The 18713-nt window shown below is 35.7% G+C and overlaps 1 protein-coding gene across 2 annotated transcripts in view; it reads right to left on the reverse strand.

The window, feature by feature from the left end:
* LOC109848284 (vacuolar fusion protein CCZ1 homolog) overlaps positions 1 to 10082 on the reverse strand; it is a 23565-nt gene extending 13483 nt beyond the window's left edge. The window contains exons 1-4 of one of the 2 annotated variants that reach the window (XM_020418832.1): positions 9613 to 10082; positions 5568 to 5661; positions 5086 to 5269; positions 4781 to 4890 (exon numbers count right to left, since the gene is read on the reverse strand). In XM_020418832.1, the coding sequence (XP_020274421.1) occupies positions 4781 to 4890; positions 5086 to 5269; positions 5568 to 5661; positions 9613 to 9797 (573 nt within the window). In that variant the 5' untranslated portion in view covers positions 9798 to 10082. Of the gene's footprint in view, positions 1 to 4780; positions 4894 to 5085; positions 5270 to 5567; positions 5662 to 9612 lie in introns of both variants that reach the window. The other variant, XM_020418090.1, reaches the window with a different exon arrangement.

Genomic DNA, 18713 nt, shown 5'->3' on the forward strand with positions numbered 1-18713 from the left:
GCCCCCCCCCCCCCCCAAAAAAAAAAAAAAAAAAAACCACCAGTTGCAAACTACTGGTGATCGATAAGAGATGTAGTACACTAAATACATATGCATGCATGTAGTAACATAATACACTATATTCTAGACAAAACACTCTCAGTTTAAAATTAATCTAGAAAACCTAAGACCTGAACACTAGGCCAATATATCCACTACAAAGAAACTGAAATAATCTCATTATTTATATATATATATATATATATATGAGAGAGAGAGAAATGTGTATGCTTGGTATCAAGCACAAATTTTATGCTTGGTAGTGAGGTGTCATATTCCCATTCACTCATTACAATTCTCAATCACTTCCCAACCCATGTGAATGTGAGTCCCGATTTCAATGAGTGGAGGGGAATATATCACCTCACTACCAAACATAAAAACTTATGTTTGGTACAAACCCTCAATATGACTAGACAAGTAGTGCCTAAAATTGTGATGGACCAATCTCAGTGCACAACCACTAGCAGATCCACAATAGGGGCACTTAACACCACTAACCCCAAACAAATACATTGGATATTAAGCAATTTGACCCCTACTTTATCACTAACTGATCGCAAGCCTCCAAGATTGTTCAATATAACACCTAAATCCTTTTATGAGGAACGGTTTCGAACTATTGAAGCTTGTGGGTTAAGTTTGTTTGCAATTGAAGCACTGATTTCCTTTTTGCTTTCCATTCTCAGGAACGACGAAGGAGAAGATGAAGAGGGGTATGTTGGGTTTAACTTGGACTTGACTATGATTAGCCAGTGAATAAACAAAATCAAAAGGATGAGGATGTCATTTGACATCATGAAGAACTTACTTGAGAAGAGTTTTAAGAGACTAGTTCTTTGCAATTTAGACTGGGTTTATTTTTGTGATTTTTAGTAAAAGCAGAAAGAAATATTATAGGGTACACGAGAATAAAGTAAAGGAACAAATAAAATAAAACAAATTAAGACAAAAAGAACTAAGATAACTAGTGATTAGATCGGTTTCACGACATGTAAGCTGAAAGATTGATTTACGCCTTGACAATTCACATGCCCACTCAACTAGCAATCCACATGCTAAACTTCATAATGTTATTCATAGATTTTTTTTTTTTTGGTGGGGGTTATTCATTGGTGTAAATTTTAGGTAACTGGGATAATTTTTAGGACAACACCTTTTAGTGTTATTATTGGATCATTGAGACTGAGATTCTACTTTATAGTCTTGTTGGTTTTTGAGACAATTTGGCACAATTACCCCCAACTATTCCCAAATTACCCCAACTGTATAATAGATTTTTTGTCCCCAACATCAAGTTTACCCCAAACTTCTCACTAGAATACAATGAAAAAAACTCAATCCTAGATCTGCGTTCTCTCCTGCTCCCTAGCCCTAAAATCAAATAGTGACCCTCACTCCGCCCTTCCTCCTCCTCCACTCCTCTCCTCCAACCCCTAATCTTCATCCCCTATCTCCTCTCAAGTCTCCTAGCTTCCGGCCGTCTACTTCTTCAAGCAGTGCTTTCGACGAGCCCAATCAACAGCTTAGCATACCAGCGACTTCACCTTTTAAGTCTCTCTCTAGCCACATTAATCACCTTCAGTACCTCTCTACAGCGACCTTCAGCAGCTCACTTCAATTTGGTCCCCACCATGCTCGAATCATGGTCTTTGGCAAGGTTGTTGACCTTATTTTGTCAATTTGGTTACTTTTTATTTGTGGACTTCATAATATCTTATTATATGGGGTTTTGTTGGTAAGTATATGTTTCCAATTGAATGGGTTTCCTTGATTGATGAGATTTGATTGCCTTCACATGGTTGTATTACGGCGCTGTTGTGTTTAGAAAATTGCCACATAGACCCGAATAAATCATAGACCTTAGCTATTAATCTCATGTACCTCTTTGTGAAATCGAGAGATTCTTTACCTAAGTAGCACAGATACGGGTGCGGACATGGTTACAGACACGATAAATTTGTAAAAGTTAGGATATGGGGACACACAAATTTGTAGAAGTTAAAAAGTTAAAATAGCTACAGCGTGTGTATGCTAATTTTAGTATATGCATTATAAATAAAGAATTAATTGTATATGCATGTTTCTACAACTTTTAGGTCGAAATTATTCTATATATTTAGATGGGTTCTAGAACAATTTTGGTTCAATCAATGGGCTAAAACTAATTTACAGCAAATATAAGAAACTGGTATACTTCAAAATAATTTCTAGATCAATCAGGGATCTAGTAATAATTTTCCAAAAAATCAGGTTTCTGGGTTCGGGTTTGGATCTATTTACAAGTCGGACCCGCTTTTAAATAAATTTGATTAAATGGGACAGTATTAGGTCCGAGTCCAAACCCGATTAATCTCATTCTAATCTGATAGGTTTTGGATACAAAACCCAGCCGAACGAATACTAAGCAAATAAGGATCTTCCTATCTCGTTTCTTCCCATTCTTCACTTTTAGGGCTTTGGAAGCCGCCGCCATGGCTACGCTCGACAGCAGAAATGGAGTGCCGCCACCAGGTAAGCTCTCAAGTTTCCCTCTTTGAGTCCGTCGGCGCATCCGACGGTGAGACCCGCTAGCGGCAATGATCCCCCAACGCCTTTTTTCTTTTCTCTTAGAACCAAATCCTCAGCGAATCCTTGGCAAGTCCGCGTCTAATACATGTCGGGTGAGGACTCGTGGAGCAAAAAAGCATGTCTGGGTACCCCAGCATATTACCTATGATTGCCTTAAGATGATTCATAGAAGACACAAATACATGGGTTTTTTTTCCAAATAATGTTGATCTTAAAATAATTTTCAGTGAAAAAATATTTACTTAAAATTTTAGCTTGTCAAAAGTGAAACTCAAATATAATTGAAACTACTTTAAAGTATATTTGAACTTTTGCCTACGCATATTACATAAAAGTATGCAAAGTGAATTCTGGCAATAATTCCAAATGGTGTTAGTTCAATTAAACCTTTTGCTATCAGAAATAAATCTGAAATATAATTGAAGTTTTCTTGAGCCGATATTTGAACTTTGAACTATACATATTACATAATGTTATAGAGTTATTAGCAAGTGAATTCCGAAAGTAAGACAAAATGGTGATAACTCAGTCAAAATGGTGTTAACGAAATTTAAAATATTGTTAATATATCATACAAATTAGGATATACATAAAAAATATTCAAAGATTAATTTTATTATTATCATTATTATTACTATTATTATTACTACTACTACTACTACTTTATTTTATTCATGATTTGATGTAATAAGTTAAATTTGAAATACATTGATACATAAATATCATATTTCAAAAAAGACGTCATATGAATTGTCTAACTCAAATTATCCCAAAGGGTTAAAATTATCCCAGTGGGACAATGACTCCAATCAGCCACCAAAACGTCCCGACAAACACCCCCCAAAAGAAATCCCTCATAGTTCTCTAAATATAATGAAAATCTAAAACCGTTTATATAAGGTTTAGAATCTTATCTCTACTAAAATTCAAAATACAAATAATTTATAATCCTACTGCAATTTTGTTGTACATATACATGCTTACTTAGTTTTAGTGTCATTAATATTTAGGTAAAAATTTCATATACTACTTATATTTGTAGATTTGTAGTCTTGCCTCCAATGACCAAAATTTCTGGATCTGCTCCCGACACAACCATTTAACAAGATGGCAAGTTTTCATTACAAACCGTATGAAATCCATCTCTTATTGGACAAATCCTAAGTGCCTATTGATTGTTTGCTTGGATCTTAGATGGTTGCCCAGCTGGAATTATTATTTGTTTTCACTCATAATTATTCAAAATTGACTATGGGGAGTTTGAATTATTATTTGTTGCCACTCATAATTATTCAAAATTGATTATGGGTATCTGTAGAGATATGGATAGGGAACATGACAAATTTGTAAAATGCAATGTATGGGGATTTACATGTATATATAACATAGGATTGTTGGTTGTGAGGTGACAGCCCATTGTGCTAAACGAGCTACCAAGAGATAAAAGTGATGAGGTCACCCATGTGATGTGACTTTTAGTATGGGCATCACCACGTGACCATCTCTTGGTATCTCATTTAGCAAAATGAGACACCAACTCATACCCATTTTTCCATATAACATATATAGATAGAGATACCAATAAACTAAATATTCAAAAAATTTGCTTAACATTCCTTCTCCTCTTCCATTTCGGCCATTCACCAAAGTCTCCAAAGCTATTTTCCTTACAGACAAGTTTTGGACTTGAATGCGAGGAAAAAATCGCAACTGTCTCAAATGTGTTTCAAGTGGGTAGCCACACTCTAAGTGGGCGGAACATAGGTAGGTGACCTCGTTACGCTGCCCATACCCTTGCACGTTAACTTTCACCGTTTCAATTTGTGGCTAATCAAATGTGCACAAGAAAATTTCTCATTATCATTTAAGCAATTTCAATATAAGGAATTAGCAACTAATCAAATTTATGAAGACAATTTCCCATTATAATTTAAGCAATTTCAATAAAAGGAACCAATTGGGAATAAAGAAGTTGATAAAAGGATCCCTAAGAAGTCTCTTAGTATTTCAAGAAACATTGGATAAAATACGAGGGAAATCTTCTACTCCCTTTTTGAATTTCAAAGTTTCATATAAAGCCACAATCTCGTTCACAGTTAACAAGTATTTATGATCTCGTAACTATAATATGAGAACAGAACATTGTAGCACAAAGATTATGATAATGCACCTGAACTTCAATAGACACTTCTCGAGACATTGTCAGCATCTGAACAGTCCCGCGCTCCCTTAAACATTCATGAAATGATGGCATTTGGATTCTTTTGCCAACATGAAACTCCGCTAGTACAAAGACATCGGATTTAGAACATGTGCATTTAAAATAATTAAACAAAACATGCCTAAGTTAATAGAAAAAAAAGTATGGCCAGAGCATTGCCGATTAATATGAAACATGAGATGTTAACAGTTGAACACCTTGACAACATTAAGACAGTTAAGGGGGTAAAAAGATTGAGACAGGTGCTCTCTTACCAGTTAAGTAGTCTAAGACAAAGGAATACAACTGACTTCGAGCAAGTTCACCAGTTGGTTGTTTATCAAGCAAAGACCTCAGAGATCCATGAAACATTATGAAAAGAGAATGCACTTCCTTGAGAACTTGCCTAAGTGCATCACATCGCCAAACAGATTCAATGTCTTTATTTTTCTCCGCTACCTGCAATAGCGGCAAAGGATGTGCAATATGTTAACTATGTTAAGTAGGAAAGGAAGACTGAACTATGAAAGGGTCATTAATAGCAAGAGATACAGCTAATATTCTTCTCTACTGTACCGTTTGGAAAACAACAAAGAACAACAAAATCAACTACATAGCGATTAGCTTGGATCCTTCAATTATGAAGTTACATCAAACATGCTGCTATCCGTATATGTTACAATATAAGTTTAGTTACCAAGAGAATAACTTCTATTGGCAGCAGACCTAAAAACATCGAGAAAATTCAAAAATGTACCATAATCATCCATATATCTGGCTCGGCCTCATAGAAAATATGGGAGTGTCTCTCTGCTTCTATGACCTCAGAAGCAGCCTCTGGAGAGAAGATTCTGCATAAACAAGATTTTTTATTAATTGGGAATATGTGAATCTCGCAATCTCGTCAAGTTAACTAGAGCAAAGCATTGCACTGAAGTCATAATAGTGTCAGGTCTAATAAATTTACATTTGCATAATATAATCAAAATCACAAAAACAGTATTAAAGTAAAAGGATTAGAAAAGAGTTCAGGGGAAAAAGGAACAAATTCTCAAGAATGAAGTATAATATACTGACAATTCAACACAATAATGACGCAACTGGAGGTATGCCACACCAAGCTGACAAAATCATCAACAGTACAGGATAACATAAACAGATATTGTAATCCTATAAAGAAAAAGCATAGTCCAGAAGAGAACTTATAGAAGCACCAAATTGACCTTCATAACAAAAGATAGTTCAACAAGCTCACAAACACCATAGAAGAAAGCATTGGTAGGACTACAATTCAACCTCCAAGATCAAATTATATTTAGGTAGCCTCCTATAAATCCATCTTTTGTTACAAATTTAGATGGTGACAAAGATAATTTTTGTATTATGTGGAGATACAAATGCAGATTTGAAAAGGAAAATGAGAGCAACTAACAAATAAAAAGAGTTATATGCCTATCAAATGAAGCTAAAAAGGAAGAAAACCATAGATCAAGGGACAATTATATTACGGGAGACTACTAACCCCTAGTTGCATAGGTCCGTCCGTGTTCATCCCATATAAGTTCTAGCCAACATTACCAAATTTGTTTTGTTTTGGGTGGGGGAGTATGTGTGTCTATACGTGCTTGTGTGTGTGTGTACTACTTTGAATGATACACAATACAAGAGGTAGGTGTGATACGATCGGCATTTGGGTTATGGTGCCCTTGACAGTTTTTGACTTGATCATTTGTTCAAATTTTTATAGTGTGTTTCTTAAAAAAGATTGAATGATATGTGCATTTAAATATGTGACCTTGAGGATTTTGATAAAAAAGTTGTATATTTAATTTAAATTAAAAATAACTAAAAGAAAAGGTTGATGGAGTGCTTATTCACAACAGCTAAAGCAACTATTCTAATAATCAATAATCTCTATTCTAATCAAATTAAACAGAAAAAGTTCTCCAAGATTCGAAGCTAATAGGTGCAAGTCACAAAGACTGAAGTCTGAAAATAAGACTAATTACAAAAAAGCCAACTAACAACCCCTTCATACCAAATTTCTAGGGCCTGTTATATTAATCTCACTCTTTCACTCAATGCAGGTGGCTATATCCTCCACTACGCTAATCTTTATCAAATCTCTTCTTAGCAACATCTGACAAGTTCTCTTAGGCCTACACATAGTCGCATGGAATTCAATTCATTACGGTTCATGGGATAGGTACGGGAGCATAGTATGCCGCTCATTTGGAAGCGGGTAAAGGATACGTTTATAAGTTACTCCAGTGAACATTGTACGCTTTAGGTTCGATTCTTAAATGTAGAATCAGAGGTTCTGCAAGAGTCAAATTTAAGAAATATGCTAGCTGATATCAGTAATTGAAAAATAACCTTCAGAATCATAATGCTATTAAGGTGTGTATACTTTACTTACTTATTTCCCACTTTTTCTGTTGTTTACTACCTCAAAAAGAAGTTTTCACCCAAAATCTTAACTAGTTTGAATTCTAAAATCAGGTGGCTGGAATTGGTGAATTGGATCACGTTCCATCGCAAATCCTGGACAATAGACTCAAGTTGTGGTTCACTATAACGTACCACGTTCCCGACTTCTACAAGCCTACCTCAAGACTCTAGTCCTCCTTTCTCCATTAGTCATAATATCACTTTTCTTAATTGACGCATTAATTGCCTCCACTGCACATGACCAAACAATCAAAATGACTCTCTCAGTCTCTCTCATTTATCCTCAATAGGAGCATCCTTTAACTTCCTATGAATGCACTCATTTCTTATCAAATATTTTAGTGTAAATGCAATTATGCACTCCTACATCGTAACGTTCTGATATTTACTACGCTCATTTTTGCAAATGTTTTGTTCCTTGCTTGTCCAACACCGTGATCCATAAAGCATTTTGGGTCTTCTAGTTGTCCTATAAAAATTTATAGACATCCAACAATGACATAGGATTTTAGAAGTACTCTACTTAACCTTGCCAATTTGATTTGATGAACCGCACCATCCTCAATCTCACCATCTTGATGAATAATTGATCCTAAAAGACAAATAATTACTACAACGCATTTTAGGGGTGGGCAAAAACCGAAAAAAACTGGTTCAACCGAAAAAACCGTCCGAAAAAACGGGTCGGTTAACCGAACCGGATTAAATGGATAAGAAGAAGACTCTAAACCACCCGAACCGAATTAAACCGGTTTGGATCCGGTTTGAACCCCTGAACCGTCCGAAAAAACCGAACCGAATCTTCTAATATAAATACTAAAAAATCCCTAACCCTAACTCCATTTCTCCCAGTAAGTGAACTATACCAGAGCTTATTACTTTCACCCTAGGCTCAAAATCCTCAACGGTTGAGCATCTGTTCCAAAAAATAACCCAAAGTCCTTCATCAGCAACCTATCCCTTCAATTCACTGAGCACAACCCAGACTTCTCGGGACACAACCAACATCACATCGATTCGGATAAAAGAAAACAACTTATCAACAGAAATCTCAGAAAACAATGTAATCCACATAAAACAGATATTAGGCTATGGCGCAACACAAAGGTTAAAGACTTTTTTAAGTCAAAAACAAGAGAAAGCGCTCTCCAAATGCTCTTCATTGCATCCAGAGACTGTCAAAAGACATAGCACCATGTCAACAAGAGAAAGCGCTCTCCAAATGCTCTTCATTGCATCCAGAGACTGTCAAAAGACATAGCACCATGTCAAAACTCATACTAATTCAACCAGCTGTATTCCTTTCGAAAAATCTTGAAATTGCCCCCAACCTAATGTACTAAAAAACAAAACACTGGCCAAAATTATATGTCGATAACCTTGAAAATCTCTAACTTATGTAGGTGTTCCTTTAATTATTTCTGGACTATTTGTATGATTTGTAACTAAGTAACTCTTTAATGAGTTTATTATTGTGGTATGATATGTACTTGTTGATATGGTTTGCACTCATTTCACTGATTTTAGTTTTTTTGTTAGTTGCGGCAATGGTGTTACTTCAAACAAGCTCCATATTTCATAGTTTGGGGGGGGAAATTAAGTAGACAAAATGGACAAATAATTATACTTCATCAGAAATTAATAGGTAATGATGTCAGGTGTGGGTAATTTTTTGTGAAATGGAATTAATTCGGCCCAAAACCGATCCGAACCGATCCGAATTTCGGTTGGGCCGAATATTCGGATGAAGGGAGGAAAATCTGGATCCGGATGAGAGTTTTGAGAATTTGAAAAATTCGGATTGGATGCGGATTGGGCTTAAAACCGACCCGAACCGAATATGCCCAGCCCTAACACATTTCATGACAGTTGATTTGCCCCATAGGATCATTCTTTTTCATAGTATCAAAAAGCTAACTACTACATCAAAATACATGAAAATAGGTAATTGATTCAATAAGTCACTGTAGTTTGTTATTGGGTTGCCACTGTTCTCAGCCTCAATCAGGAATGCAATAGTAAGCAGGCCATTTCATCAACTAGAGTGAAAATCAAGGGTTTGGTATGAATAAAGAAGCATTGACTTATAGCTCTTCAGCTTGCATTAGTTCTACAGTTTTGTGGCTGCATGTCCTGCGTGTCGAATCCAAGGAAATTCAGGTACTTGTATATTTATCCACTAACGACACACACACGATTGGTATAGATTTCTTAACAAATCATTCAGTTACCCAAATTTTCTCAATCTTTAACAGATTTCTCCCAAATTAAGAGAACAATGCAGGAAAGGCATACAGAGAAAAGGTTAGGGTTCAAATCATAAGTAAACCTCAGTTGGGCTGAGGATTGACCTTGTAAACGTGATGATTCCTTCGCAAAGTCCGACCACTGACAACTGAGCTGTGTACGGACAGTCAGAAGGGAAGAAGAAGAGGATCTTGTCGAGCTCTTGGCCTTCAAGCTGCCCCCTTCTCAAGTCGAAGATGCATAACTGGAATCCCTCGCCAGTGTTGGCCGCCGTTGACGATAACCCCATTGATCATCAAAGGTAGACCCCCAAATTTTAGTCTTAAGATCAACTTTATAATGATCGAACGGCGATGATAATCGAGCGATGAGGGATTTTGAGAAACGGCGATTAAGAGGAAGAAGACACGAACGAGGACGAATTTGAGTCGACGACGGAACTAGGGTTTTCAATTTGGGAATTACGGTTATCGAATTTGGGAATTCTACGAGCCCGGTGAGATAGCAGAGAAGGAATTAGTGCGATCCTTTTGGTACCGTGATGCGTACAAATAATTATTGGGCCTAAGCGTCTGCTTGGTTGATTTCATAAAAACCGAGAAATGGAAACGAAAATGTGGAAATCTCAAAAAATACAAATTTATTCATTTCCATCCCTAAAATTCACCCACAACATCCAATAAAATATTATTTTTATCCACAACATCTAATAAAATATTATTTTTATCCAACAACTCATCCATCACATCTAATAAAATATTATTTTTATCCAACAACTCATCCATCACATCTAATAAAATATTATTTTCATCCACAACATCACTCAACTCATCTCATCTAATAAAATATTATTTTCATCCACAACATCACTCAACTCATCTCATCTCATCATTTCAAATCACTCATATCATCCAATACGGTGGTGACAACTCATCTCATCTCATTAACATTTTATTTCCACTCATTTCCTCCCAAAAAGCTAGGAGAACGATTTCCTTAAGTGTGGGTCACATCATCCAATAATATAATGATAACTCATCTCATCTCATCTATTTTTCTTATTTTTAAGAATGAACCAAACAAAAGAAAACAACTTATTACAAGAAATAGGTTTCTTATAATTCATTTCCTTATTTTTTCGCCATCAAACAATATCAAAACAAGTTTTCTTAAAAAATCACTCACATCATCCTATAATAATGTGACAACTAACATCATCTCCATTTCTTTGATTTCTTCTTTTTTTAGCCAACCAAACATTCTCAAAACAATTTTTCTTAGAAATAGTTTTCCATTTCTTTGATTTCCCTCCTTTTTTTTAGGCAAACAAACAGCCCCTAAGCCGAAAACTGTCGCAACTATGGTGAAAATGAACCAAATGATTAATAAACTAATTGGTTATTATTCATCTAAATATTTAGTCATATTTCGTATAGTTCATTTAATTATGGATAAATATTTTTTAATATTCAACTCACGAACAAATAAAATTTAACCAAATGTATATTAGATTCAATTGATTATTAACTATGTGTTTGTGTTTTATAGTTTATTCTTCTAAGTTGATATTATCTTTTGCACTTGAGATATCTACCACGATCAGACATATATAATAACAAAATATCTATTAGAAATAATTTTTTATGCAAGTTTTAGCTTAAATTACATTTTTTATTTGCTAAAAAAAGTTGATAGAAAATAAATTCACATGGTTCTAAAATCAATAATGAGATGGCTCCCTACTTCTACATTATTACATTATACTAATTTTTATGTTACTATTACTATCGATAAATATATATGAATTTACAAGTTGTAGTAACATATCATAATAATCATTAAGTAATTATGCAACATGTAAAAATAAAATAAAATAAATAATATACATGACCTCATGGTTAAGAATCAAATGCCTTTGCCAAGTGTGGTAACAAATATTCATGAATAATTACTGAATATCTAGTTAATATGCCGAATGAAATTTGAACACCTTCTAGGCTTTTGGCATGAATTCGAAATCGAATTAGCTGTGGAGCAAACTGAGTTCAAATTCAAATTTACAGATATTCCATCAAATTCGATTCATTTCCACCCTTAGTCGCAGTCCAATATATACCTAGCACAACGGTGAGCTCGGAGCACTGCGCTAGACTAAATATGAGCTAGTGCTCTTTCTTGTAAAAAATGCAAAAAAAAATGAAAAGAGTATTGAACTGTACACAATAGTTACACTATTCTTATACTCCTATACACAATAGAACTTTTTCCTATAAATTGGAAGAAAAAAAAAGAGTTCTTGTTTTTTGTGTATACTAGTACAAGAATAATACAACCCTTGTAATGCACTTATCATTTTCCTTATGAAAATTGTACATACAATTGCAAAAAAAAAAAAAACTACCACTCACTATTGTAGACCAAATGTGTTTACATTTATAAACAATGTATTTTCTATATTAGTCCCTTAAATTCTTTAATATTTTTGAAATAAGTTTTATCTATTGAAACTGCTATTAGATCCCACAATTCTTATGACTTGGTTCAAACTAATCCCTCCAATCAAGGCTAGTAGAAGCAAATTATAAAATTTGGGGGACCTAATAATAATTTGAGAGACTAATTTAATATGTTAAAGATCTGATGGAGTAATATTAATGAATATAATTTTTATCTAACAAACATATTTATGTTACTACGAAAGAATATAAGGCTTTTTTCAATATTAATTCCTTAAATCTTAAATATACTATGACCCACTTTGGGTGATCAAGGCGATTTGAAGGCTCCAATATAGCTCCCACGGTCTTCTGTTCGATTTCGAGCTGAGTTATAAAAAAACTTCAATATATTATGAAATTAGTCCCTAAATTATTAAAGTTGCTATTAGGCCCCTCGATTCTCATATCTTACAAACACTACTGATCACTATAGAGACTGATTTGAAGCGAACTATAAAAACCAGGGGGCTAACATACATTTTGAAACAACTAGTAAGATTGGGAATCCATTAGCAATTTCCGTGATTCACACCCCCCCCCCCCCCCCCCCAAAAAAAAAAAAAAAAAACAAAAGAGAACAAATATACGACAAAGTAAAAGCTTTATTTATGGTAATAACTCGATCCATTTACGAAGCCAACCAATTAATCCAATCCAATACATAGTGATTATCACCATATATATCATAAAAATTTTACACCTCTAAAATTTTTTTACAAATTAATAACAGTTCCTCCCCTTTATCACTCAAAACCCATGATTAAAGTGGAATAAAAAAGTAATTATAAAAAAACCCCACAAAAATTAACAAGCACAGGTCTCCTCCACTATCGTCTCCAACGACGGCCTCCTCGACCTACACAAACTCAACCGATTCCTAAACTCCGTCACCCGACTCATCCTGCCTCGCTCCGCCGCGGCCGGGCGCCACCTCCGTCAATACACGTGCGCTCCCTCCGTCGCTTCCTAACCGCCTTTCCCGGCCGCCAAGATAAGGGGCGCCATGTCGGCTGGCGTTGACCAGAGAGTTGACCCTGACATGGGAACATGACGTACGCGTGACGGCGGCTCGAAGTCCTCGTCGGCGGAGAGGGGAGGAAGCGGCGGCCGATGAGGAGGGAGCGGAGCTGACGAGGAAGTGGCGCCGGGAAGTCGAGCATGAGGTCGGCGGCCGACGTGTGGGACCCGGCGCTGACGTGGCCGGATCTGCGAGGTGGGTGAGGACGATCTGGTTGCGGTCCCCGGGTGGCGCCGGGTGAGGGTGCACGAAATGTTAGTTTCCCATTCCAGTCGTTTGTTTTTTTTTTTGCTTTTTTTCTTCTCTTCGGTGAAGATTTGATTAGCGGTGACAGTTTTGGGGGAGGGGTGAAGGGGCGCGTCTGTTATACGGGAGGAGCAGGCTGTTGTGGTGGGGGCCCAGCGGGTAAGCTTGCTGGATGCGCGTGAAGGGGGAGGATGAGGGCCATGGACTCATGTGGAGCGTGGGCTGGATCCTGATCATGCGTGTGTGTAAGGTAGCTAGCGTGTGGGGCCCGCGGGCTGGATGTAAAGATGTTTTGGTGTTTTGTTATCATGGAACGGTGGGGAACTTTTGAACGGCTGGATAAGGGGACTGGAGTGGAGCTGAAGACGACAACTACCCTTGGTCATGTTCTGTGGGTGAGCAAACGTTTTTTTTTTTTTTCAGTCTGGTTTTACCAATTTTGACGAGATAAGATGAATTACTCTATATTTAAAATCGAATCGAATTGATCAAAATTAGTCCAATCGGTTCAATTCGATCAATTCAAGTTGGATTTGGACTAGTTTAATTAAGGAAAGAAGTGTGAAAGAAAGACGCATGAAGAATTCGGTGGGGAAAAAAAGTGGACTAAAGGATCATCAATAAAAGCGTGATGCATATTAGTTTGGGGAAAAAACAATTTGAGGAATAATAAGGAAGAAAAAGGAGGAGGTTTGGCTAATAGTATATGTTAAAATCTCCTTCTTTCTATATATTTTTGTCTGCATGATCCTCCATCTGATTGTTTTTCTTTCCCGTATGTTTGGAGTACGGTAATCCTATAATTTTAGAATATGGATTTCACCATGGGATTTAAAATTCATAAGTATTTTGTTATGGGTTGGGATTTCTAAAATGTTGTTTGTTTCATTAATATTTTTGGATTTGGAATATTACAATTTGTAATATTTTGTTTATTTCAAGCTCAAATTGTAGTATTGCCAAATGCTAAAATTTTGTAATATGATGAATATGCTATCTTGGTGAGGTTACCTCCCACAAAAAGACAAAATTGAGATTTGTCAAATCCTCTTCAATTGAGAGGTAAGCACACTTATTTATGAAATTTGTCAAAATCCTCTCAAATTGAGAGAATTTGACAAATTCTAAAAATTGGGCACTTTTTGTATTTTTGGGATTCATTATTCTAAAAAATTTCTTAAAACAAACATCATATATAGAATCCCAAAATACCCAAAAAAAAACTCACTTTTTGATCCCAAAACTTATAATCCATACTAAATGCCAATTTTTTTGGTGAAACAAACACCCCCTAACTGAGACTAATTTTGAATGCAAGTGGACCTTGCATGTAGCCTCAAAGTATTTTTTTAATAGAAAGTGTAATGGGCTATAGCTAGGTAGAAGTGTAATTTTAGGTAGCTTCTTTTCATGAATATTATCTTTAAAAAAAAGTCAAATCGGTATCAACTACCTTCAAAGTATCTACTCCTCTATATTTAAAAGGAGAATCCAAAGAATCAATGTTCATTCTGCAGTAAAATGCTACAGTAAATGTTGTTCATGTTTACTCAAAGTTACTGTTCATACTACATTAATTTATTATAGCATAAACAGTAAATCAATTTTTTTTCTCCATAATTGAAGTTACTATTTATACTACAGTAATTTACTGTATCATAAGCAGTAAAATAAATCAAATGTACTAAAACTTTGATCATTCTTTAAGTATAGAGGAGTAGATATGATTTATAAATTAAATTCAAATGTACTAAACTTGGATCATTCTTTAAGTATAGAGGAGTATATATAATTTTTAATTTTAAATATATAATAATTAAATTAAATGTATTAAAACTTAGAGGGAGACGAGTTCAAAATGCAATGCTTAAAAAAAGGGAGGCGTGCTTTGCACGGGGTGCACACTAGTTTTTTTTATATAGAAATCATCTTACAAAGTAGATTTAGCTTTCAATCAAACAACTTTAGAGTAATTTTCGAAAATATCCTCCTTAACCACCCCCAATTAACCCCATTCCACTTAGATCTACCCTCCTCTCTTCTCCCTCCTCATCCATCTGACCTCCGCTCTGGTCTTCATTCATGCAAACTACGATTGTGATAGATAAGGAAGAGGGAGGAGGTTGAGGTGGGATTGAAGAGAAATAAAAGTATGTGGATTGAAGAGGAGAAGGGCAGAATGAGGGAGAGAGAGGAAGAGGGAGGAGATGTGACAGATAGGAGGATAGATGAAGGAGAAGCATGGATGAAGGAAGAATGCTGAGATGGGATGAGGAGTGGAGGTGGGATAAATGAGGAGGGTGGAGAGTATTTTGGACAGCGGATATATTTTAAACAAAAATTGCCTAAAGTAGTTGATTAGAATGTAAATTAACTTATTAGATAGTTTCAATATAAAAAAAACTTTGAAGATGATTCCTATCAATTTGACCTATCACTAGTAGAGATCCACCCATCCTAGACGACTGAAACCGTCTAGGATGTAACCCAAAACCATCTATGATACCTATCGTAGACGGATGTCTGTCTAGGATACGCCCTCGGCAATAAATCCATCTAGGATGAAGCATCACAGACGGTGTAGCCGTTTAGAAAAGTCATCTCAGACTGGCATACATCCTAGACGGCACAACCCTCTAGGATACGTTGTCACATCCTAGATGGATCCTAGACGACATAGCCGTCTAGGATGTTGTAACACATCCTAGACAACTCGGCCGTCTAGGATACATCCTATACGGTACAAACTATCTAGGATGTGGTTTTCACATCTTAGATGGCTATGCCGTCTAGGATACCATCTACGATGGCAAGGTCGTCGACGATGGTTCATATGCATTTCCAGCAGCAGATTTGCATTTCCTCTGCCACGCTCTTGACTTGTATAAACATATATCCATCGCATTCTAATCAAATATTTCCATCTACATCCAAATCCAACAATATCCACATCCAAATCCAACAATATCCACACCCAAATCCAATAATACCGAGTAATGTCAAATTTAACATATCACATATTCACAATCCAATAAAACATCGAATAATATCTAACAATATCCAAAACCCAACATAGTTTCATCATACACACATATATAATAAGTCATGAAATAAGAAATCTATCATAGTCAAGCAAATGTTTAAGACTCCTACGGATGATGTAATATCCCATACACACAAGATAGATAAGATAGAAAATAAAAACTTAGATACCGAGCTCAACCTCCTCTTCCTGATCATCTTCGCCAGCTGCATGCCACTCATTCATGCCACTATTGCTCCCCACAAGGCCACAACATCAGTAGCCTTAACATAAAATAACTACGTATTCAAAGCACGCAAAATTTTAACAAAATAATATAATCTATACTATTATTTAAGAAAACCCTTTTTTTGTGTATTACAAGTGTTATTCATGCTTTTAAAAAAAATTCAAACACGTCATGTTAAAAAACCTCACAACCTACAACTTATTATAACTTAAGTTGCATGTCACGTATATATAGTGATGAAGTTAGTAATCTTAAAAAATTAAAAATTGAATACTAGTTTGCATAACTCCAAGAAAATTGAATATCATATTTCATCGAGTTAACTTAGGAGCAACACAAAATGTAACTATTTTATACCCTCATCCTATATGTTAAATATAGAAACTATACTTAGTTTTTTTAAATTTGAAGCTAACATATCCATTGTGTACGTTCTTTATTCAAAGAATTTCTATAAAGATAATAAAACATAGTGACCTACACTAAAGCAATCATCAAAGTCAATGAAGGGTTATGTAAACATACATGTGCACCGGTCTGCATAAATCTGAATCTCATGCTCAACTAAGGTACAATCTCCATAAATAAATCATCGTGAATCATGCCGGACAAGGAAGATATGATGTGAGGTAGAACAATCTCCAATTGTGGCTGAGGCAAAATGGAGAATAGCTTCGTCGTCACCTGGCGGTAAAGTGTCGGATCAATCTTACCAACCAAATAGCATGTGTCACAATTAATGAGATACAAGCCCGGAGACACGACATGTGGCTGCACAAATGAAGGTGGCGTTGATGTCGGTGTCATGGGTCCCGTCGAAGGTGCTGCCATAGATATGTGGAGGATGAAGTGTATTAGCACCGTCGAGCCCCAAACACCCGTAATGGATATTTGTACTTATACTTTTTTCCTGTAATAGTTATGACGATCCTGTCATTGTCCTTCATAGATAGAGTGTGTGGGTCCGGATCGCCTAAAATCACAACTAATAATTAAAAATTACAATATCAAGATAAAAAATTGTAAATAATAGAGAAATGCATGATTTAATTTATTAAATACTAATTAAATTATAACTTGTACAAACTTGATATATTTGTTCCAATAAACCGATGTACCAAAAAAACTCAAAAGCAATTTTCTATTCCTAAATGCTTTCCTATTCGAACATATTATCATCCAAGAATGTAGTCACTAGTGGTCATGGCAACAAACATTACTCATACACTAGTTATAACATCCCTTTGTTTAAGTTATTTCAAACTAAGAAGTTGCCCAACCAAAGTTAGTTAGTGATTAGCCAAAATAACTAATGGAAGGACTGATTGGAAAAATAATAAGATTTTAAAGACTAAATACAAATTTCATATATGGAATAGAATCATTACACAAACTCGAGGTTGTCCTTCTTTTTGTCTTCCTTGTCATATGTATACTCTTGAAGGTGCCATAAGCGATTGTCACCAATACATTGACCGGCATGAGGGCTTTGCCCTGTGAAATTGTTGTGTTATATATCACGCTAATTTTGAAAAACATTGTTTGATTAAATAACACTTTTACACATCACAAACAAACTTATAAAACACACATATAGCATATATATATATAGTTGATTGGGTAAGTAGGGTTAATGTTAGTTTTATGTAGGTGTCATTAACGCTATTAGAGTTATTAGCGTTAAAGTTGGTCTTAATAATATTATTAGTGATTACTATAGTATTAACAACACATGCTTCATGTCTCATCCTCCATTATTCTTTTTCACGTTCTAAAGAAGAAGAAGAAAGAAATCCTCTTGTGACACAATCCAATGTAGAAATTGAATTATCGATTTAAAACTCTAATTTTGAAAATATTCAATTAATATTTAATAACTCTTGAGCAAATAATTATTATCATGTTGTTTAACATAAGTTATAGCTGTACTTCAGTGGCGGAGCCACCTTTGTTCAAGGTGGTTCCCTTGAACCACCTCAAACTCCAGCTCCTTGAGCTTCACCCACAGCGCCTCGAGCTCCATCCGAGCCCATCGCCTCGACCTCCCCTACTCTTCTCCGCCTCCTCCACCACCTCCAAACCCCCCACGCCGTCGAGCTCCGCCACCACCCCACCTCATCCTCAACCCCTCAACCCGAGCACCTCCCCCTCCGTTCTATTCTCCGACCACG

The sequence above is a fragment of the Asparagus officinalis genome, chromosome 1 (genome assembly GCF_001876935.1).
Source record: "Asparagus officinalis chromosome 1, Aspof.V1, whole genome shotgun sequence".
NCBI lineage: Eukaryota > Viridiplantae > Streptophyta > Magnoliopsida > Asparagales > Asparagaceae > Asparagus > Asparagus officinalis.